Genomic DNA, 21,898 nt, shown 5'->3' on the forward strand with positions numbered 1-21,898 from the left:
GCCTTTTTTAACAGTAGAAGTGTATTTATTAAAATTCATGCTCCATGGAATTTGGACAAGTCACCATTAGTTATTTTTCCAGATCATAGCTTCAGATGGGGATGTTTCAGTACATAGTCACCATTTCTCCCCAGGCCTGTTTGAAACCTTGTAAGAAAGACATGATCAAGAGTGGGTTGTTCCTCCTATGACTTCCTGAGGAGGGGCTCAGCTCAAGGACTCGTGGACCAAAGAGCGGTAAGCAGTTGCTGTTAGCCCTAGCCATTACACAGGCTGGCCTGTTGGCACAGGCACCTGCACTTTATTCAGAGTCAAATGTCGAAGTTAGACAGAACCTCTGGTCCTGATAGGACCATGCTCCCTTAGATTTCAGTGAAGACAGAAGCTCACCTGGGGGTTTCCAAACACTGAGATTTTTGTGGGCACCACAAAAGAAACACGTATCACTACAGCTGGATTTTCTGCCTGGGAAAAATGTGGCAAAAATCATCACGAATTCCAGAGAACCCTCAAACAAACCCTTAACCACACGAACAAGCAAATTTCAGATGTAGCCCACACATGGGATTTCCAGGAGTTTTAATGGTACACAAGGAAGATAAAGAATTTCTGCTAGTTCATTAAACAAGGAATTTTCTTGGAAATTCTTGACATTCTCTCTCGGGAAGAATGAGTGTGAGGTCATATCCTCGCTTTCGAGGCCAACCCCACTTGTGACAACAGAACAGCAGTACTTCCGTGCTAAAAAAAATCTGTGGTCACTGATCTCAGGCACAGAGAACACAGCTTCTGAGGTATGATTGCACTGGGGTGGGTCAGCAGGGAAAGGGGAGTATTTCAGCCATGGTACACATGGAAAGTTACTGACAAGAGACGAATAACCTGTTCCCTGTGTACATAGCAGCTGAAGCAAGAAGTAACATGAAATGATGCATCCGGCAGTGCCCCGTGCTACTCCAGGGGGGTAGGGCAGCGCAGAGCCCACTGGTGCCAGCAGGCTGGGGAGGGCCAGCCGTGGCAAGGACGACGCACCAAGCTGCGACGGATCAGATGCGGCTTGCCCAGGGTGGCAGAGAAGGACGCATGCTGCTTCCCACTGCAAGGCCACCACGCTGCAGCGCAGGGAGGAGGAGGAAGGGGAACCAAAGACCAGCTGCACCAACCCGGGCAGAGTCGCCACAGGGCTTGCCATGCCGCAACGGCACCCGCAGGCAAGGATGACGGCGAGCTTAAGCCCTTTGTTTTCCCAGCACTGTTGTTCCTGTGGCAGGTGGCTGCACCGCCCCGGCAGTGTGTGCGGAGCCTGGCTGGGGAGCAGGCCGTAAGGTGGTGAGCTCCTGCTGCCCTCACAGGGGCACGAGAAGGAAGGCCACAGTGTGAGGATGAACCAGACCCCAGCCCGCACAGGGGCCGCTCACTGGGGCTGTCCCAGAGACGTCCTGGTGGCCACAGGGCATGGCCCTGGCAAGCCTCGATGTGCTGGGACTCCTCTGGGATTTTGGGAGGGGCCCAGGGCACACGGCCATAGGGCTCTGAGCCCACCCCAGGTCACTCTCTTGGGGCTCTCGGGGACTTCCTGGGCTATTGGCGTGCCAGGGGGACCTCAGGGCCTTGTGAAGTCTCAGGGCTCCCTGGGGTTATCCCAAGGTCTCGGGGTGCTGACAGGGCTCTGCGACGTCCCCAGGATGAGTGCTGTCCCCAGGTCCCCGCTTTCATCCCGGGCATCCCTCAGGGCCGTGCCAGGCCTTGGGGGGGGACCCCACCAGCCCCACGCCCGTCCCGGGCTCCCCCCAAACTCTCCCTTGGGCCGGGGTCCCCAAACGTTCCCCCCAGCCCCTCCCAGAGACCCGCAGCGCCGGCCCGGCCCCCGGCGGCCCCGGTTGTCCCGGGGGCGGAGCGGGGCGGGGTGGCGGCGGCGGAAGCGGGCGGCGGCGGCGGCGATGGCGCTGCGGAGCCCCGGGTGGCGGCGGGCGGCGATGCCGGGATAAGGCGGGCGGCCATGGCGCAGGGAGCCGGCCCGGCGCTGCGGCTGCTCCCGGCGCTGCTGCAGCTCCTGGTGCTCCTGCAGCTCCTGGTGCTCCCCGCCGGTCACGGCAACAGCACCGGCTCCGGTGAGTCCGGGTGGCTGGGGGAAGGCTCGGCCGTGCGCTGTCCGCTCGGGTGTCCCCGGGACGAGTCGAGCCGGGCTGGGCTGGGAAGAAGGAGGAGGAGGGGGGAGAGGCCTTCCCTCCCTGGGGACCCTGCGGATGTCGTGCTCCCTTCTGCTCTGCTCTGCTCCCCCGGGACCACCGGCGGTGCCCGGGGGCGTCCCCAGCCCCGCAGATGTCACCGCGGCCGTCGGGTGTCTCCACGCCTGCCCGGCCGTGGGGAGAAAGCAAAGTTTGTCCGGAGGCACCAAAGCGGGTGTCCCCGCCATGCTGGTGCTCACCGAGGTGGCTCTGGTCTTTGCGTTGGTCCTTTGGCCAGGAGGAGGCTTGGGGTGTGTGGTGTGGGGACAGGGATGGGGACGGGGACAGGGGCACAACTGACAGAGGTGGCGCCTGGCCCATGGAAGCCCTAGGGCTGCCTTCCCTGGACGTGGGGAGGGTGCCGGGAGGTCGAGGGCCCTGAGGAAAATCAGCCAAATGTTTTGCAGCGGGCAGAAGCTTCTGTCCGCAGCACAGACCCGAGGAAAGTCCCTCAGCTCGGTGGCAGACCCAAGGACTGTTTTAAGTCCCTCAGCTCGGTGCCAGAGGTTGCTTTGAGCTGGTCAGCGTTGTGGTCTGTGGAGTAATTTGTTGCTCGGGAGCTCTATACGTTGTCCTCTGTGCTCTAGCAGAGCAGTGCTGCTTCGTTCCGGCTGTACCAGGTGCTGCAGAGCAGCAAGAGATCGATCTCTTTCCTGGGGAGATCAGGGCCTGAACCCAGGCAAACTTGCCACCCTGTGTGTGGTGGTAGCTGTGGTTTTGCTTCTCAGGTGAGTTTACTTCCACTAGGTTGAGGCAGATGGGCAGGAGCTGGCGCCCAAGTGGGCTGGAAGAGGGTTTGGCAGCGTGAGCGGAGCAGTGGGCAGCTCTTCGCGGTGGCATGCCCGGGGCTCCCACCGTGCATATGGCAGAGGCTGTGCTGGCTGGGGGCCGTGCCCCATCCTCCGGAGGTGCAGCCAGGCGTTGCAGTGTTGGGAAAGCGTGGGCATGGGAGGTTGTTCAGATGCTTCAGCACGCTGTGGAGGTAAGTTGGCGCTGACTGCGGTTATCAGCTGCTGATGGTGGTTATCGTGCTGTACTTCCTCATAGTCTGCAAAGCATGTAGGCTGCTCCAGAAAGCCTGTGAGGCCAAGGTGAGATGTCCTTTTGCCCCAGGCCCACCCTCCTCTGGCATCCTGCTAGCTGGGTTCCCAGCCCAGAGGAAAGCTACCCTGTATTTGAGGTGCGTTGTTAGGTTTTTCTTGGCGTCAGCCTGTCGGCTGGGAGAAATGCCACGTTAGGATTAGATCTGAGAGCTGGTAAAGATGAGGTCTGCCCCAGAGGAGTGAGGTTACCTTCTTCTGGAACATGTAAAGATGGAATTTTGACACAGACTAAAGGAATAGGGTTTCTGTTACATTATAAATGGCCAAAAAAAACCAACCCTGCCACATAGTCATTTCTTGTCTTGAGTCAGACTGACCACTGTTGGTGTAGCTTTACACAGGCATTTTCATAGACCCTTTATGAACCTTTAGAGCTGCTCCTTGGCCTAAGCTCTGAAAAGGTTGAGCCTGCTGCCTTTGGAAGTACTGGCCCTTCTGAAACCCCAGAGACACTTGCATCTGCTTTGAAACTGGGACCTCTTCATGTTTGTGGGAAGCTCTGAAACCAACGGTCAACATATTATGTCTAAAAGTAGAATGAGATAATCTTTGGATGAGCAAATCCAAGCTATTGCAGGTGGTTCTTTATTTTGAAATTCAAAGAACACATCTCCTCTCTGCATCTGTGGTTCTGCTATGTTTTTTTTGTTTTCTTAAAAACACTTTTGTTTTTTTGCGTAATACATTTGAAACTTGCTTTTAGAAGGAGGCATTGTCTTGTGGAGACCTGTCTTTCTGTCTCTTCTGTACTAATATTTGCTTTTATCCACATGTAGCACTTCCTTGTCAACCCAAGGCTGAGGGTGAAGTGGGAATCAATTCATCTAATTTCCTGGATGCAGCTCTTGGGTGCCCAGCATTGCAAAGCCTAAGAACAGGAACTTGGGTGGATTGTCTCCAAGAGAAACCACGTGTGATTGGACTTTGTGCATGCTGCTGTCACATTGCCTCAGCCATGGCTCTTGTGCTAACCTGGTAGCTGTCACAGGCTGTGCTGAGGCAGAGCAGGTCCGCAGACCTTCCCTGGGTGCTATGGTTGACCTCGCTCATTGTAATTGACTGGTCTTTAATAAAAAGCACTGCTGATTGCTTGACTTCTTAATTGTACAGCCTGCCAGTCCTCTCCGTCCCCAAAATCTCGCACATAATTCTTCAGCTGCTGTGGCCCTTTGAGGACAAGGGCCTGCTGGTGGGTGCTGGCTGCAGCTGTTGGCCATGCAGAGCCTGGCCACCAGTAGGGGTGGAACAGCTCCCGTCAAGGTCAGGCACCAGCAGGGCGGTGTATCCCTGCTCAGGTTGTCCTACTCCACCTGTTCTTTGAGCAGGGCCACGGCAATCCCAGCCTTATTGCTCCTTCTGTCTGCGTCTCCCCTAGTCCTGTGCCTGTCCCCAGACGTCACTGAAATGAACGCGCTGTGTGCATGCAGAGAGCAACTAGGTGCAGAGAAGCTGCTGATTAAAGCTCTCTCTCTTCTGTAGTTCCTTAAATATGGCTGGGTTTACAGCAGATCTCAGCCAATTCCTGTCTTGTCATCTGCGAGTGGGCTTGGTGCTGTCCCATCCTGGCTCACCTTTCCCTCTGTGCCTGGAGCCCTGTGCGGGCTCTGCCTGCAGGATCCCGTGGCGTGAGGCTGGGGCAGCCGGTGCGGGAAGGTGCCCGCGGTGTTCCGCCAGCGTGCCCTTTTCCTTGCGGAGTAAATTCTCCCATTGGCTTGTGCTTTGACAGCAGTGAAAGCTGTGTGGCCGGTATTTCTTGCTTTCCTGTTTCCTCCTTTCTGTTGGGTTTGCAATCTGCCTAGAGGCTTTAGCTTGGTAATTTGCCAGGAAACTAAACCCATTATTACTATTCCTGTCTCTGTGCAGTGTTGTGTGTTCAGGCTAGCATGCGTCCTGCTTTGGGGCATGAATCGTATTTCCTGCTAGGATTAGTTTCCTCTTGGCACAAAGTATGTCCCAAGGCTCTGCTCCTGCCTGAGGAGCGTTCTTCCTCTTTTTCTGGCACCTTACTTAAGCTCAGTTGGGTCCTGTGTGTTTCCACATGACCCTGAGCAGCATTAGATGAAGACAAGTTAAACAATTCTTGCTGCTTTGTTTCCTGATCAAAGCGGTGCATGTGAATCTGAAAGCTGTAAGTTTCTCCCCACTCCAGAGAATTCTAGCATAGAAAAGTAGCATCTGGGAGGTCTTGGTAGAGATGTGCGGACACATTCTTCTACTCCCCTTGCTGAGTGTGAGGAACCTTGTTTTCTGGTGGGCAGAATGGCCTTGGCTCCGCTCTCTCACCGCAGTTTTGCCCTCTTCCCAACCCTTGTGTGATGTTTTTGTTCTGTCCCCGAGCTGTAGTCTGGTTGTTTTCTCGCTGACAGTGACTCCAATACAGTTTTGCAGGTGAAATTATCTGCAGGCCAGGGGTGATCTGTAGGCATAGCTGGGCGGAGGGATGATGGAAGACCTAGGTAGTCCTCTGACGTATTCACTAAAAACCTGTTGTCCTCTTGCATGATCAAGCCTACCCTAGGGCTGTTAACACTATTCGGGCAGCCTTTCTTCCAGGCAGGAAAATGTTTAGGCTTTGTAAGGTACATCTCTGAAAGCAAAGTGCAGTTTGCAGCATGTAGGTTTTTGTCACATTGCGTGTTGCAGGAGGACAGCATGTGGCACAGTGCATGTGTCCCGAGCCTGTGAGGACTGATAACATCAGCCCACATGCTCAACAGAAACCGATGAAGACAGCTCTTGCCTGTCAGCACCATGAACTGCAGCCGAATTCCCTGTGTGGAGCACAGAGCACCCTGTGCTACCTGCACCCGCCTCGTCCTACCCTGTCCATCTGCTGTGCATGGTTTGCCTAAGGTGCTGGGACTGGGCTGCTGCCTACTCTGCCATGCTTTCCTTGCCACCAGCTTTTCCTCCTGACCTTTTCCTCCTCCTCAGTGTCTCAGGTGTTCTGTCATCTTGAGAGCATGTTTTGTGGAGCATGGTTAAGGTTCCTCCAGTGCTGTCTGGCTGTAGGGGACAGTTTTGTAGTAGGGATCTGTGCGGTTCTGGCTGCTCGATCTCATCTCATTCCTTGGGAGGAGTGCAGTGGATCACCAAGTATCTAGAGGACTGGAAAATTAAGGACACAAAGGGCTTCTCTCCAGTTACCTTAAAACTGCTGTGCGCGTCTGTTGGTGGCTGTAGCCCTGCAACCTGCTCCCAGCAGCCACCCCAGCAGCTGCTTTGCTCTCTCCCTTTCAGACTCCCTGTATGTCTCCGAGTACTTCTCTCAGAGTGCACAGAAGTTGTCCTTCTACAGCTGGTATGGGAATGCCAAGGTCTTCCACTTCCACGTGCCAGAAGATACTGTGCTGCTTCGCTGGCTTCTGCAAGCATCCAGGGGGAAAGAACCGGAGTGTACCAGCATGGAGGTCACAGTGTATGTATGTCCCCGTGCCATTGCTTGCACACGTGGGCTTTCTTGTCTTTCCCTTGTCCTTGTCGCTCATACAGTTGTTTGTCTGTAGGAAGCTGTGAATTTGTTTGCCAGTTGCAGCAGACAATTCCTTGGTGTTGCACTGACACTAAATCTCTGTTTTTTAAATCTGTAGGAGCATTTCATGTTACCAGTGGATCAAAGGGCTATCAAATATTATGTCTAAGAAACATGTGTTATGTCTTAGAAATGCTGGAGAGAGCTTCACAATGAGGCTGTTGTTGCTGTTCATTAGCAAAGGTGTTCCTGGACCTTTCTGTGTCTCTTGGTTCCGTGCATGGTACTGTGCACAGATGTGGCAGAACTGCAAAGGGCCTGAGAGGATGCAAAACGTTTGAAGGGGGACAGATTCTCCAGTACAAAGGAGCTGAAGAGACTAGAAACACTATATTGAAGGATGCAGCCTGTGTATGGAGCACAGATAAGAGAGGAATGCCTAATCCTGCTGACACGACAAAACAAGATTTGAAGACGTGAAGACAGAACATTCAATGACATCAAAATAAATATTGCTTAAAACAGTTCATGAGTTGTTGGAGGATTTGAGATCAAATAGGTTGAGACTTTGAGCTGTATTTCATGAGGGTACTAAGCTTCCTAGGCAGGTGGTTCCCTGAGAGGCGCTTTGGACTCTCAGAGACCTTACACGGCTAGGACCTACACCACAGGGGTGTCTGCAGCTTGCTGAAGTTTCAGCCACTCCAAAAGCGACTGAAGTTTGGTGCACCAGCTGGCTTGCACATTACCTAGTCTGTTCTGGGCACAGGCAAGTGCTCTTTTGCTCCCGAGCAGCCTGAAACAGGTGATCTGTGTATTTTCTGCATCCCAGAAAGCTTTCCAGCAGTTTTAGGGATGTGAGGGACAAGACAACAGCTAAACGATAACCTAAGAAATGACTGTGAAGATCAGTTTAGCTAAGCTCAAACAGATTAACGACACATAACCTGTAATGCTTGCTTGCTGGACCTGTTATTGTTCATTGTTCTGTTGCAGTGCTCTAGTAGTCCCAAAATGGAGCAAATTGAATGCCAAATTGGTTGTCCAAATATCCCATGCATTACTTAGCTGCCGGCTTTTCTCATATTTCAAACTTTGAGCTGCTTATCTTAAAGCAGTGGTGCTTGTGTTCTAAAGTCAGTCACATAGGCCTTGCTTGGTGTCTTTTTAGACTGTCTGCCCTCCTTAATGGAGGGAGTAGGAAAGATGCAGATCTTTTCTATAAAAAGAAAGCTCTTAATTGACGATTTAGCCTAGCTGGCTATAGGGGGAATTTGCTGATGGTTATAAAAGGAAAAAAAAAAAAGTAGTTTTGTGACTGGGGCTTAACCTAAGTGTGTGTTATGGAAATTTTCTTTCAGGCTTGATGGAATGATGTAAATCCTTGTCTTAATAAGCAGTCAAGTTAAACTAATCTCTAAATAAATCCAAGATAAGGTAATACCAGCCAGTCCTCACCAGATTAAAATGATAGCTCTGTGCTCCACTTCAATATGTGGCTTCTTTCCAGCCTGCAGCCTCTCTGATCTCAGGCCAACCTGGGTGTCCGCTGATGAATTTGTATCCCAGTTTATCTTGCAAGTGTATATACCTCCCCTGATTTACTTGCATTCTGGTTTCTCTTGCAGGCACTTTCGCTATGGAGCCCCTCCTGTAATTAATCCACTGGGCACTCGTTTTCCTGCAAATGCGACTGTCCATCCTTCCTATAACATAAGCATCACTCTGAGCAGTGCTGTGCAAAACACCACTTTTGTGAACGTTACAAGCCCTGCTGCAGGAGACTGGTTCATTGCTGCACATCTCCCTGAGGCTGCTGGCAGAATTGAAGTGAAGGTAAGAGCTCTGGTGAGCATCTCGGACAGCCAGCATGCTCTGTCCAGTGTGTCTTGCCACAGCTGACCAGTCTGCTCTCCCCTCCTGCAGGGTTTCTCCACTCCCTGCACCTATATGTTTCAGGCAGATATGTTTGTGCTTAGACTCACTGATATGCCTGTTCTGGAGCCTGGTGTTGCCATGCCACAAACTATCATCTCACCTGCTAAACCTCTGCATGTCAAGTGAGTGAGAGCAGCGGCTGGAAACACTTGGGGCCGTAGGTATGGGGTCAGATTTCCTGCTGGTGCTGTTTAGGGTAAGCCACTGTTGTTTCCATGCTGGGCTGGACTGTGCTCTGGAGCTTGGGGGTCTCTGAGTGTTTTTAACAAGCTCCCGGCATCAGGGTGGTAGGTTTGTATGGGCAGCACACAAGAGGGCCCTTCTCTGACTCTTTGCAGGTAGACCTAGAGGTCTAAGGCAGAAATTTGGTTGTTCTTAGAGACTCTTCCCCTGGGAAAGATTTTCACAACACAAATCAGGGCAATCTAGTTCTTGCCACGATGCCCATGGGACTCTGTGGTGGGTTGTGGCTGGTCTGTGTTCAGAGTACGAGCTGTGCGAGTTGCTGGTTGCTTCTCCTGCAGGATCTTTGTTCCCAAGTACACCGCCAGGATGTGGTTTGAGCTGCGAAGCTGCATGACAAGTGAGCAGAAAGCATGCACTGTGCGGGTAGTGCTGGGCTCAATCACGCTGCCACAGTCCTTTCAGAGGATCATCACCTGCACAGGGAATGTAAACTGCAGCCTGGGCCTGGATTCACTCCCCTGGGAGAAGTGGTTGCAGATCATGGTGGAGAGTCTTGGCACTGCCAATGCCAGTGTGTCCATGGAGATGCTGACTTCTTTCGCAGGTGGGCTTCCATTTTCTCTACCCCTATAGGAGGGATCAGCAAGAACTTTGTGTCTGCTATGTCTCTCTCAGGTCTTTGGCTGGCTGGCTGTGATGTCCTGTGTTTCCCAAGCGTGCTGGTTGCCTGGGCATAACCTTGAGGGCTGAGATCTAGTTGTTGCTTTGGTATCAAAAGTGTAGGCTTTAGTATTCATCCGAGAGGAATACTCCCTGGACCTTCCTATTCTGGAAATGCCTGTGCCAGGATCTCTGAAGCAATGGTATTTTCCAAAGGCTGTGACTAGCTTAAAATCTGGTGAGGAGAATAGTTTTGGGTAGATGCACTAGACTGTATTGATATATTGACTATCGGCCATAAGCAGGCTACAGACAGGAAATCATCTCAGAGGTTTCCTTGGGGCAAGATCTTGGGTTGTAATGTCTCAATTTTGCATGCCTCAGGAGGTCACCGGGTCCTTGTGGCTGTGACAGGCACTTGTAACGTGACAGTCATCCCTGTTTGACTGTTGGGAGTCTCGCAAGCTCACCAACTAGGCATAGTTTTTGAAAGTATTCTTCTGCTAGGGCTTCTGCTATCATTTCCTCAAAGCAGAGCCTCATCTGTTATGCTTGAGGACCTGGCACTGGCATCTGAAGTGGGAGAGGGGACACACAGCAACACCAGAGGCATTAGAGTCTCTGGGAGCTACAGACAGGCTCCAGCAAGTCTTCAAATGTCACCTTTGGCTCCAGTTACTGTGACTTTATGGTTTGTGCCTTTAGCTGTTATTGGGTTAATTTATCTCTTTTGCTTAGCCTTGTATGCCCAGGTCTGGGAAACCACTACAGCCTTTCATGCAGCCAGTGGTTATGGGACAGTTAAGTGCTGTGCTCAGTTATTGGTTAGTGAATATTCCCTGGCTGCTGGGTACGTTGTTATGATGCTGTGCATAATCCCTTCTTCTGTTCCTCTGCTTGCCAGCTGCTTCTCTGCAGCTCCAGGGTGTTGCCACCCACTGTACCATTTGTCTGGCTTTTGTCAGAGCCCCACATTGTGGATGCTGATGTTAGAGTTTCCCCTGTGAAGACGAGAACAAATACTGAAGTGTCTGAAGCAGCTGAAATACCCCCACAGTTTATGCTGTCGCTTGAAGGTCTGAAGTTCCTGGGGCCCTGCTTGGTTGAGGTGCTGATCCTGGTTCTTCTGACTCCTCTCCTTTTTTCGCTTTACAGACTGTAGGCCAGGAAGTACCAGTTCATTTCTGAACTTCAGCCTAAACCAGAGCCAAGCTGGTTCTGGACCAGGTAGCGCAGGAACAGGAGGGAGCCCCACTCAGTCTCCGGGAACGGCGTTACGCAATGCATCTGACCAGAGGAGCTTCTGTCTCCAGAATCAGCCTGTTGTTCGGGAGGACCTGGACGTGGTGTCTGTGCGGTACAGGCTCCTGAATGGTCCCACTGTGCCCGTGTACTCCATCTCCCCAACCCTCCTTCTCCTCAACCTGAACACTGGCATGGACAGCGGGGGTTCCCTTGTGGTGCATCTCCTGCTTAACAAGGTGCAGTAGCTTTATTTGTGTGATGAACTTCTCTTTGCAGTGCTTGTCTCTGCCCCTGTGTCTGGGCTGATTTGTCAACAAATTCCAGGGGTTGTAGGTACCAGCAGTACTATTTCCCTTTTTGTTGTTGTTGTTGTCACAAAGCACTCTGAACCTGTTCTAGCCACTTCCATGATGTCCTGCTTGTCGGTTCCAATTGAAATGCCACAGCTTGCTGGCATGCGGTGGCAGCACTGAAAAGGAGAGGAAATGGAAAGTAACTGCATCTCCATTTCTTCTGTGGGAACCTAGAGCCTTGCCAACAAGAAAGGAGGCTCTTCAGGGAAACCCAGGGATGTTCCTGTCTGAGTCACTGATTCCCATACTCCTTTGGTGGCACCAAGGAATCATTTTACCTGAGAATGTGACTGTGATGTTTGTCACAAGGGCTAGTTAGTGCCTTCCCAAGGGCTGATGTCCCGCTGCCTCTCTTTGCTGCCACCATGTGCTCATGCTGAAGTGATACCCTAGTGTAAATGTCCTGTCTGGGCGGCATTTCCACCCATGCAGTCTCCCCAAGAGACTCTCTTCCTGTGCCTTTCAGCAAAGGCAGAATGCAGTGACGGTGCAGAGCGAGGTGAATGCAGGTTTGCCCAGAAAGAGTTGGTGAATTGGTGGATGACCTTGATCTGCAGCAGTTAATATCACCTGCTGCTCCCATAGGACATGGGCAGTGTGGGAGATAAATTGTGCAGGGGGAAGGCACCGAGGTGCTCTCACGTGGAATTTTTTTTTGCACAGACGTCTCTGAGCCAGGCCAATGCCACTGTGGTAGCATGTCTGAGTGCTGCTTCGCCGGTGCTGTCCCTCAATACCACGCGGAAGTGCAGTACAGGTATGAGAGCCACTGACACCTGCCACCAGCTCAGCTACGCTGCCTCAGGACTTTGCTTTTAGACCTCATGACCTCAAATTGACTTGGGTCCTTTGTAGATTGTCTTGGGGAAGCTGATTTTGGCGCAAGCCCTCCTGAGGCCTTCATCACTCAGTTCCAGCACATGCCCTGGGGTGCTGGGGTGCAGGTGCTAGTCTGGAACCAGGAGTTAGCCTCCATCAAAGGAAGGCCTGGTTAGCACCTAGCTCTCTTCCAGCCTTGTTGGCAGGTTTGGGGATGGTCAAGGTTTTGCTGGTGTGCAGAGAAGCTGAACTCTGCATTGGAGGGCTAAATAAGCAAACAGGCTGTCCCAGCTGCCTTGTGTGTCTAGACAGGTGCTGAGAGTTGAGCGGACAGAAACAACAAGGCCCTCTGAGAGCAAGGATGCTCTCCATCCCCCGGTACCCCTCGAGGATGGGACTAAGGAGCTATAGTAGCATATGATTCCTGTGCAGCTGATCTCAGCTTGGAATTGCTGCAGGCCCTTCTCCACAAGTCCTGGTGTATCACAGCACCTTCTTGTCTTCAAGCTTTTTTCCAGGGCTACCCTCTGAGTGTGAGTACGTCCTCTGCAGAAGCAATGGTGATTGTCCTGTATCCCCAGACAGATGACTGGTTCCTTTCCTTGCAGCTCATCTGCCCAAAGGGCCAGGGGTGAGTCTGCTGTGTTGCATGGCTTCGAGGCTGGTTTGGAGCACTCTACCTTGCTGCCTTTGACTAACATAAGCAAAAGCAAATGCCTGTCGTCACTGTCTTGCCTTCTGTCGTGGGCTCATCTCATGTGGTAGCAGTGAAGCCATGGCTACAGAGGGGGAGGAGGTGGGTGGCAGTGCTGACTTGCTCTCTTGTGGGCCCTCAAGCAGCTTGTCTGGTGCTGAGCTGGCATGTCTCACGCTGACTGCATGTGGGTGGTGGAATCTGCCTGGGTGAGCTTCCCCAGATGTATTTTGAGGTGATAAATTGGAAAGAGCTGTGCTATAAATGAAAATGCTGCTGTTACTTCCTCAAGGAGTCTTTGAAATGTGTTCAGTTCTACTCATAGTCCAGCGGTTTGCCTTCCTGGTGATTCATCTCTGTAAGGGGCCGAGCATGCTCTAAGAAGTGGTGCTGGCAACTGCTGGGCCTGACTACTAGTCAGGGGTATCTGAGCCTCTTACGGGAGTCTGGGGAAGAGTTGAGGCCTGTCTGCACGTTGGTTTGGCAGCCTGAGTGGAGAGGGAGTCGACTGTGCTCTTATCTCTTGGGAGCAATGAAGCAGATCCGCTGTTGGCTGTGGTGTGAGGGATCCCTGTGCTGAAATAGCAGAGAATTTGTGTATGTGAGAGTGGCTGGGGGTAGGGCACTGTGAGGCCAGGCTCTTTCAGACCCCCTGGAGCAGAGTGCTCCCTTGGTACACGGCTGCCCAGAAGGACCAGGGTACCAAGACAGTCTGCTTTCATTGCAGTGAATGTAACATCGCAGAAGCCAAAGTGACCATCATAGCATACCTCACCCCCTGCTTCAATGACTGTGGGCCATATGGACAGTGCAGTCTACTGAGAAGACACGGCTACCTCTATGCGGGCTGCAGCTGTAAAGCTGGTGAGTGCATTTTCCTAGGAGACCTTGCTATCCTTCCCAAGGGGAGGCCACATTTTTCGATGCTGTTGTTTAGACAGGAGGGAAGAGGGTCTGCCACAGCTGTTATGAACATCCTGGAGTCACAGCACTTGCCTAAAGTGCAGTCTATACCCACGGTGCCCTCTTTGGGCAGCATCCTGATTCCCCTGAGGAGTTCTGGGAAGCACAGAGCACCCCAGGGGAAATGGTGAATCAGGCTGAGGACAGCTTCCTGCTGAAAGGTCACTTCCAGCTTTGAGTCCCCCAGGGCTTGGGGAGGTGCTTCTGAGCATCCCCAGTGAGATCTGGATACCAGCAGGGCTGCCGGAAAGCACCTGCATCAGAGCATGTGCCTTTCAGGGCAGCTTATTTATGTAGCGCCCTGATACGGGACGTGATGAGGCTGGGCTGGCAGTCCCTGTCCGTGCTTTGCTGTGGTGCTCTGTCTCATGCTATCTCAAGAGCAAGCATGCAGGACAACCCTTAGAATGGAGGTGCCACCGGAGGAGGAACATTGGTGTCAGATGCTAATATAATAATGAGATAAGAAGCCTGGGTAGGAGACACTAGTGTAGGGAAGATGATAGCTGTGCTGTGCTTGGATGGATACTTGCATCTGTTTTTAGCAGAAGGACAAGGCAAAATATGGTTCACTGCTGCTTTGGACGTGATCCAGCATGTCCTTGCTGTCTGCTGCAGTTCTGCTACTAGGCTAGGACTGCAATGGAGAGCAGCATCCTAATTTCCTCAAGGGGTGCCAGGTCCTGGGAAGCACACAGCACCCCAGGGGAGATGAGGAATCAGGCTGAGGACAGCTTTCTGCTGAATCACTTGGAGCAAAATGCCCCAGCTGCATATTCATGACCCAGAAATAAACTGAAGAGAGCAGCCTCCTGTGGGCTCTGCAGTGAGAGCAGGGAGAAAGGGACAGAGCTGCTGGGCTTGTTTCTAGTGGCACCGTAATGGGATGGATGCAACTCTTAACTCCGCTCTGACTGCGGAGTGCCTGCATGTACCCAGGCTGCCTCATTTCCCCAAAAGGAGGGCATGGGCATCCTAACTTTGAATAAAAATAACTATAAAAAAAAAAAAGAGTAAAGCTTAGTTTATAGAAGACTGTCAGCTCAGTCCTTGGTCAGCAGGCTAAGAGTTGACCCCAGTATCAAGCTCAGAGCTTTGCGTTGTTCTCTAGGAAATTCTCTAGGCCATACAGCTTGCAGCCAGGAAACTTCCAGCTAAAGGTAAGAAAAATTTTCTCCCATCAGAGTTGTTCACCTTTGCACAATATCCATGTCTCTGTCTTTGGGAATTTTCAAAATTCAGTTGGACAAGGCCCAGAGCAACCTGATCTGGCTTTGCAGTCTGCCCTGCTGTGAGCAGGAGGTAGGACAGGATGGCTTCCTTAATGTTGTGGAACACTTTCCACCCTGGTTCCTGGGATCTGTAGGGTTCTTCCACTGCAGTATCTTGTACTCGGCTTACAGCAGAGAGCATCCTAAGCATTTGAGCCTCAAATGCTTGATTTATCACCAGAAAGTAGCATGTGTGTTGAGTTACTATAGAGAAGAAAAGTACCAGTGTGGACAGACCTGTGCTGTATGTAGAACGGCCCCTGCCACATGGGAATAACCTGGGGAATGTCCTTGGAACAGCTGCTGGGCTCTGCTGGGGTTTCCGCAAGACTTAGTAGCATCGGCCAGCCACTTTCCAAAGCAGAGCATGCAATGACTAGTGAGCATCCTGAGAACAGGAGTGTGCGTGGCTGATAGAGCATATTAGCAAGAAGGGCTGTGGCAGCAGAGCTCGTTAGCCAGCAACTGCAAACAGCAAAGCTATTAAAGCCAGCTGCTCAGTATAAATACTGCTTGGGTCCTGGGTGAAAGGGAGGTCAATGGGTAAGCTGCCAGAGATGCTGGGCTTCTGATGGGCTCCCAATGGGTGGGTGGGTTTGTCCTTCCTCCTCCTAACATGCTGCCTTCTAGAGCAATGGAGAGGAGGCCTGGGGATAGTCCTGGGGAGCTACTGCTGCTTCTGAGGGGTCCCAGGCTCCTGCTGGATGCTGCAGGCAGGGCACATGAGATCCACACAGGCCTCTCCGCTCTGCAGGTTGGAGCGGGTGGAGCTGCACGGACGACACCAAGGCCCAGTCTGTTGGTGCGCAGAACCTGGCCACCCTCCTGCTCACGCTGAGTAACCTCATGTTCCTGCCAGCAATTGCAGTTGCTGTCTATCGGTACTACCTGGTGGAGGCCTCTGTCTACACCTACACCATGTTCTTCTCCACGGTAGGGATTGTCTTTTGTCAGGTCCCCTGCCAGCTCCCTGTTAGCATCAGGAAGGGGATCCTGCCTGCTGCGTTGGACTAAAGTCATTGGTGGAGCTGTTCATGCTCAAGCTCCACAAGGAGCTTCTGGGATCATCGCACAAGCACCTCCATGGACGTGTCCTGCCCCTTCAGAGTTTGGCAGGAGTGTTATTTTCATTGAGTTCTTCCACTCACGCTGCAGGTGCTCATATTTGGGGGTGGGACCCCTGGGAGCTGGGATGGGGTTGGGGCATTCTGCTGAAGGTTACTGTCCCAGGAGATCTCAGCTGCTGCTGGGAGGGTGCAGACTGATAGCAGCTCTCCAACTTTTTTCCGTAACACTGTGCTGGTTTGGTGAAGCTTCCTGGAGACACTGTCAGGATGGATCTTGGCTACCATGGGCTGAGCTTTCTCCTGCTTCTCCTTTCCAGAAAGCTGAGTGGGGCTGCTGAGTTCATATTAGCCTTTGCTTTTGTTCCTGGTTCTAGTTCTACCACGCATGTGACCAGCCAGGCGTTGCTGTGATGTGCATTATGGACTACGACACGCTACAGTACTGTGACTTCTTGGGCTCTGTGGTGTCCATCTGGGTGACAATCCTGTGCATGTCTCGGGTAAAGAAGATTCTGAAATACGTGAGTGTCAGACCTTTATCGCTCCTGCGCTGCAGGGCCAGGCGTGAGCCAGCCGAGATACAGGTGGCCGTGCTGCACCCTCTTGTGGCAGCACTTTAATAAGACAGTGCATACAGCAGCTCCTCCTCTGCAGCCTGCAAGATAGCCTTGCTCTCTGGATAGCCCATCTTGGTAACAAAGGCTGTTTGTCATCCACCCTAATTTTTAAATCAGAGGGTGGTTTTATCCTAGGATCTTGGATCGTGAACCTGCATGCTTGTAGGGACTGTGCCTGAAAGGACTGAGGGGAAGTATTTGTGGGTCCTCCAGTTTCTCCTTCTAAAGGTGCTGCTCCTGAGTCATGCATGTGTGCAGGGCTGGGCAGCCAGGAGATGAAGTTCTCCTTGCCTTAGGCCTTTGGCATAGCCATCTGTGCTCTAGCAGCAGATGACCTGCTGATGTGGTGTCTCATTCCCAGGTCCTTTTCGTCTTGGGGACCCTGTTAATTGCCATGTCCCTGCAGCTGGACCGCAGAGGGGTGTGGAACATGATGGGTCCCTGCCTCTTTGCCCTCGTCATCATGATTGCAGCATGGGTAAGTACGGGCAGCCAGACAGAACTTGCTGCCCTTTGCTCCTTTCCAGAGAATGATGGTGACAGAGCAGGCCCCACTTACCAGAACATCGACACATGGGAGCTGATCTCCTTGAAGCACCCTGGTGGACAGAGCACAGGGCAAGGCGCTTTCTGTCCCTTCAATAGCTGAGAAATCCCCTGCTTATGGGTCTCAGCACAGTCTGGCTGCTGCAGCTCCAGTTCACAGAATGGGCAAGGTTGGAAGGGACCTCTGAAGATCATCTAGTCTGACCCCACTGCAGAGCAGGATCACCTAGAGCACCTCCCGCAGGATGGCACCCAGGCGGGTTACGAATATCTCCGGAGAAGGAGACTGCACATCCTCTCTGGGCAACCTGTCCCAGTGCTCTGTCACCCTGACAGTAAAGAAGTGCCCCTCATACTGAGCCGGAACCTCCTGTGCTTCAGTTTGTGCCCATTGCCTCTCGTCCTGTCACTGGGCACAACTGAAAAGAGACTGGCTCCATTCTCTCAACACCCTCCCTCAGATATTTGTATACATTAATGAGGTCTCCTCTCATTTCAGTGCACACCAGCAGCTGGAGAGTCCTGCCAGAACGGCTGGCTGTTGCCTGTGTCCTGGAACTGTGGCATCAGCATTGCCCTCTGCATGCAGGGCTTTGATGCCGTAGCTGGGTATGGGGGGTCTTGCACACAAGAGATGGGCCCAAGACAAGGGGAGGCTGAAGTCTTACAGAGGCAGCAGGCATACCCTTTTGCTGTGAGGACTGTTTAACAGATGTTCCTGGGTCAAGCAGTGCTGTGTGTTTCCCCTGCATAAGCTTCTAGTTGGCTTAACCCTTCTGTGCTCTCACACCTCTAGGTTTACCACGGAGTAAAGCGCAGACACTGCTACCCCTCCTCATGGAAGCGCTGGGTTTTCTACCTCCTACCAGGGATCACCTTGGCTTTCATCGCCATCTCGGTATATGCATTCATGGAAACCAATGAGAACTATTACTATACCCACAGCATCTGGCACGTGCTGGTGGCTGGCAGTGTTGCTTTCCTGCTTCCGCCTCGGGACAAGCATAAGAAGCCCTGGGCTTGGTCACAGAAGCTCACTTGTCGCTATCAGATCTGCCAGAATGACCGTGAGGAGCTCTATGCTGTCACCTGAACTGCTTGTCGCCAGGTCACAGAGGTGAAGGGCTGGGAAGGTTGCTCTTTGCCAGGCCAGCCTGGGCTGCCCCTCTGTAGCACGTTGGCAATCTTGTTATGTGCTCATTCACTGGCTGGGACAGTGCAGTAGCTGGACTGGGTTTAAACATGAAGACAGTGGGCTTGTCTTTTGAAGGCAAGTTTGAGATCCCCTACACTTTTCTGCTGAGATGGGGCAGGCTGTTTTGGTTCTAAATTGAGGAATAGTCTCCCCACCACCTCCTTCATGGCCTTGGGGGAAATTGTCAACTCTTATTCCCCTCCTACCCGATCCATGAGGATTGGGCTCAGCCCACGCTGCACTGGAGCCACAGGCTGCTGTGCTTTTCCCTGGACTCACTCTCTTAGCAGAGGGCTGTGGGACAGGGATTTCCCATGTCATCTTGCAATCAACATTTGTTTTGTCAAGAGAAGAACAGATTTCTTCTGCGCTTGACCTGGAGGCAAATGCGTTTGAGTGCCCTTGGTGCTGAGGGTGGGGAGGGAGGTAGCTGATTTCAGCATACACTGGGGCCTTGGTCGCTGTCTCCCATGTGGGTCTGGAGCCCTCTCTTTGTGAAACAGGTGGTGCTGCTCTTATGTAGGCTGGTTTCTGGAGATGATGAATGAGACCTGAATTTGGGCCCTGGATTCAGGATCAGACTTGTCAGGAATGTGGAAAAAAATGTGCGCAAGAGGCATCAGTAGCATCTGCCTGATAACTCTGAAACTCACAGCTGTGCAGGGTTTAGTCTAAATTTTTCTTTGTCCCTCTTGGTTCATCCAGAAGGAACTAGGCTGCTGTAATGTTCCCCTTCCTCTCTTTGTGGTCAGGTATTTACTGTCTGACTTCCTTTCGTGGGTTCAGCAGCTCTGCCCAGCCAACATAGGTGGCAGAATCTCTCAGGACTCCATCAAGGTTGGTGATGTGCTGTGGCATTTCACTTGCAAGTTAAGTTAGTAACACTACCCCCACCTCCCGCGCCTTTGGGCAGCAACAGTTTGCTCTGTGTCTGTGTTTGGTTGGGATCAACCTGGTCAGAGCTGGAATCCAGGGCCCTAGCACAGCTCCAGCCTCAAGGCATGCCCCAGTCTTGCAATAATCTGAGCACAGTATGGCCTTACGGCAAGCTTGTTGACGTGTGCTTCAAACCTACTCCGCACTCAGCACCTTTCCTGTGCTTTGTGTACAGCATCACATCGGAGCTGTGCAAGCCCTGCGCTCAGCCTGCTGTGGCTCTGAGGCTGGATGTGCTGTGGAGTCACAGATGGTCTGAGGCTGTCAGGACTGTCCCAGTCCAGCCAAGAGCATCTCCCTGGGCTCCCAAGATGGTTGTAGTCTCCTTGGGAGCATCTGTCTTGCTCTAGCCTTACTGGAGGGCACTTGGACATCGGAAAGCAATGATAGAAACACAGAACTGGCAACCAGGAAAGTAGTCTTTGCCCATCCTTATTACATAGATAAGGGCTCAAATAAATGGTTCCCTGCCTGTTTATTCCATTTGTGGCGGATGGCTAAGGAAGAACAGCTTTGGCCACTACAGAGCTCTCCTTCCTATGCTAGAGACACTAATGTTCCACATCCAGCCATGTGCTTTTGGTACAGCCTTTGGTTCAATTCTATGTGCAAGCTGGCTAATTTCCACAAAATTGTGATCCCAGTAATTGGTGCACATCCTCCTCCTCTGGGATCAAAATGATGGCAAACACTGTGTGTGTGGCATTAAGGTGACAGCTGACACAAGCATTTTGGTGCTCCTTTCTAGTGTGCACGCTGCTCAGAGCTGGTCTGCAGAGTCAGACCTCTTCCTTTTGGAAGGAAAGAGCTATTAATGAAGGACGATGTTTCCTAGTCTATAGGAATCAGGGTTATTTCTTTGCCTTGAAAAATGTCCAGCGTTCTCCTCAGCTCTGTACTTTAACCTCTTCTCATAGCTAACCTAGCCTCTGCCTAATTAATTTGCCTGTTAATTCAACCTCTACCTTTGCACTGGAGGAGGGATAACCCCGGGCGGCATGACGTACTAGAGGCCACCCAGCTGGAAAGCAGCTTGGCAGAAAAGGTACTAAGAGTCCTGGTAGACACCAAGTGGAACAAGAGTCAGCACCGTGCCCTTGCTGCAAGGAAGACTAACGGTACCCTTGGCTGCATCAGGGAAAGTACTGCCAGCAGGTCAAGGGAGGTGATCCTTCCCCTCTGCCTAGCTCTGGTGAGGCCACGCCTGGAGTGCTGTGCCCAGTTCTGGGCCCACCAGTACAAGAGAGACCTGGACGTACTGGGAAAAGTCAAATGTAGGGCCACAGGGATAACGAAGGGACTGGAGCACCTCTCCTGGGAGGAGAGGCTGCGAGAGCTGGGACTGCTCAGCCTGGAGAAGAAGAGGCTCGGGGGATCTCACCGATGCCTACAAATCCCTGAAGGCAGGGTGCACAGAGGATGGAGCCAGGCCCTGCTCAGCAGTGCCCAGGGCCAGGCCCAGAGGCAGTGGGCACAAACTGGAGCACAGGAGGCTCCCTCTGAGCACCAGGAGGCACTTCTGTGCTGTGCGGGTGTCGGAGCCCTGGCCCAGGTTGCCCACAGAGGCTGTGGAGTCTCTAAGGAAGAGATCTCCCAAAGCCACCTGGACACAGGCCTGGGCCCCCTACTCAGGGTGGCCCTGTGGGGGCAGGGGGGGAGCAGGTGGGCCCAGGGGGGCCTCTGGCCTCAGCCATGCTGTGAAATTGAAATTTTTCCTCAGTGCCGGCCTGCAGGGGCTCAAGGACACATCTCGCCCATCTCCTTCACCTTCTACCACTCATACAGGAAAAAAGGCGAGCAGGCAGCAGTGGCCCACACCCAACTGCAGGCTCATTCTCCTGTGTGTTCCTGCCCATCACCTGGGGCTGTCGGATGGCCCAGCCCCGTCCCTGCTCTCCCTCAGGGCACAAAGATGAGCTCTCCGTGTTGAGGAGGTCTCAGCCACTCGCCCTGTCCCTGCACTTTGTTTCACAGCTTTCGTCCAGGGGCCAGGACGCCAGCAGCATGGCTCTCACCCTCAGTTTTATCCCTTGGGGGTGGAGGGCTTAGTGCGCTCCACACTTCTTCCCAATTTTACTGCTTTTAGGCACTTTTTGCCCTCTCAGCGTGTTGTGGGCTGAGCACATGGGTGGGCAGCAGCCGCACCTTCACAGCCGTGGCCTCCACGCCTTGCTGCCGTGCTAGCCAGGGTGCTGCCTCAACTTGTTAAAGCAATAATTCCTCATCAGGCCTTTTCCTTTATGGCTTTCAATGCTGTGAAGCTTCAGGTGAAGAAACGCCTGAAACTCCGTTGTTGTTGTCCGATCGCTGAAGTTCTGCCCTCGCTCCCCCGTGTCGCTTTGGGTCATGACGCAGAACTGTGCTGTGGGCCTGGGGGAAGGGCTTTTTGTTAGTTATTAATTATTAATTTTTATTATTGTAATTATTAATTTTTGTTAATTATTTCGGGTAAAATCCGAGGAAATCCCTGCGTCTGAATGAAACGGTTATTTGTTTTCCTTTGCTGTTCATACCCGTGATTATTTTATACGGCCGATTTTAAAGCTTCCGATTTTATAACTTAATAAACGGAGAGGTGTTTAATAAACGGATAATAAGCGGATTT

At 52.3% G+C, this 21,898-nt stretch overlaps 1 protein-coding gene across 2 annotated transcripts; it reads left to right on the forward strand.

The window, feature by feature from the left end:
- Positions 1-1,867: 1,867 nt before the first annotated feature.
- On the forward strand, positions 1,868-21,895 carry PGAP6 (post-GPI attachment to proteins 6). Of its 2 annotated transcripts, none has more exons than XM_083800819.1 (13): positions 1,868-2,111; positions 6,572-6,749; positions 8,432-8,639; positions 8,730-8,863; positions 9,266-9,531; positions 10,743-11,068; positions 11,849-11,942; positions 12,512-12,635; positions 13,426-13,562; positions 15,687-15,865; positions 16,374-16,499; positions 16,978-17,094; positions 17,959-21,895. In XM_083800819.1, the coding sequence occupies exons 1-13, from the start codon at positions 2,000-2,002 to the stop codon at positions 18,253-18,255; spliced, it is 2,298 nt and encodes a 765-aa protein (XP_083656945.1). In that variant the 5' UTR covers positions 1,868-1,999; the 3' UTR covers positions 18,256-21,895. The 2 variants fall into 2 exon arrangements, with proteins under 2 accessions (XP_083656945.1, XP_083656944.1); XM_083800818.1 differs by having other exon boundaries at positions 1,891-2,111; positions 16,374-16,520.
- Positions 21,896-21,898: the final 3 nt, after the last annotated feature.

Source organism: Anser anser (genome assembly GCF_964211835.1).
Source record: "Anser anser genome assembly, chromosome: 15".
In the NCBI taxonomy this organism is placed as follows: domain Eukaryota; kingdom Metazoa; phylum Chordata; class Aves; order Anseriformes; family Anatidae; genus Anser; species Anser anser.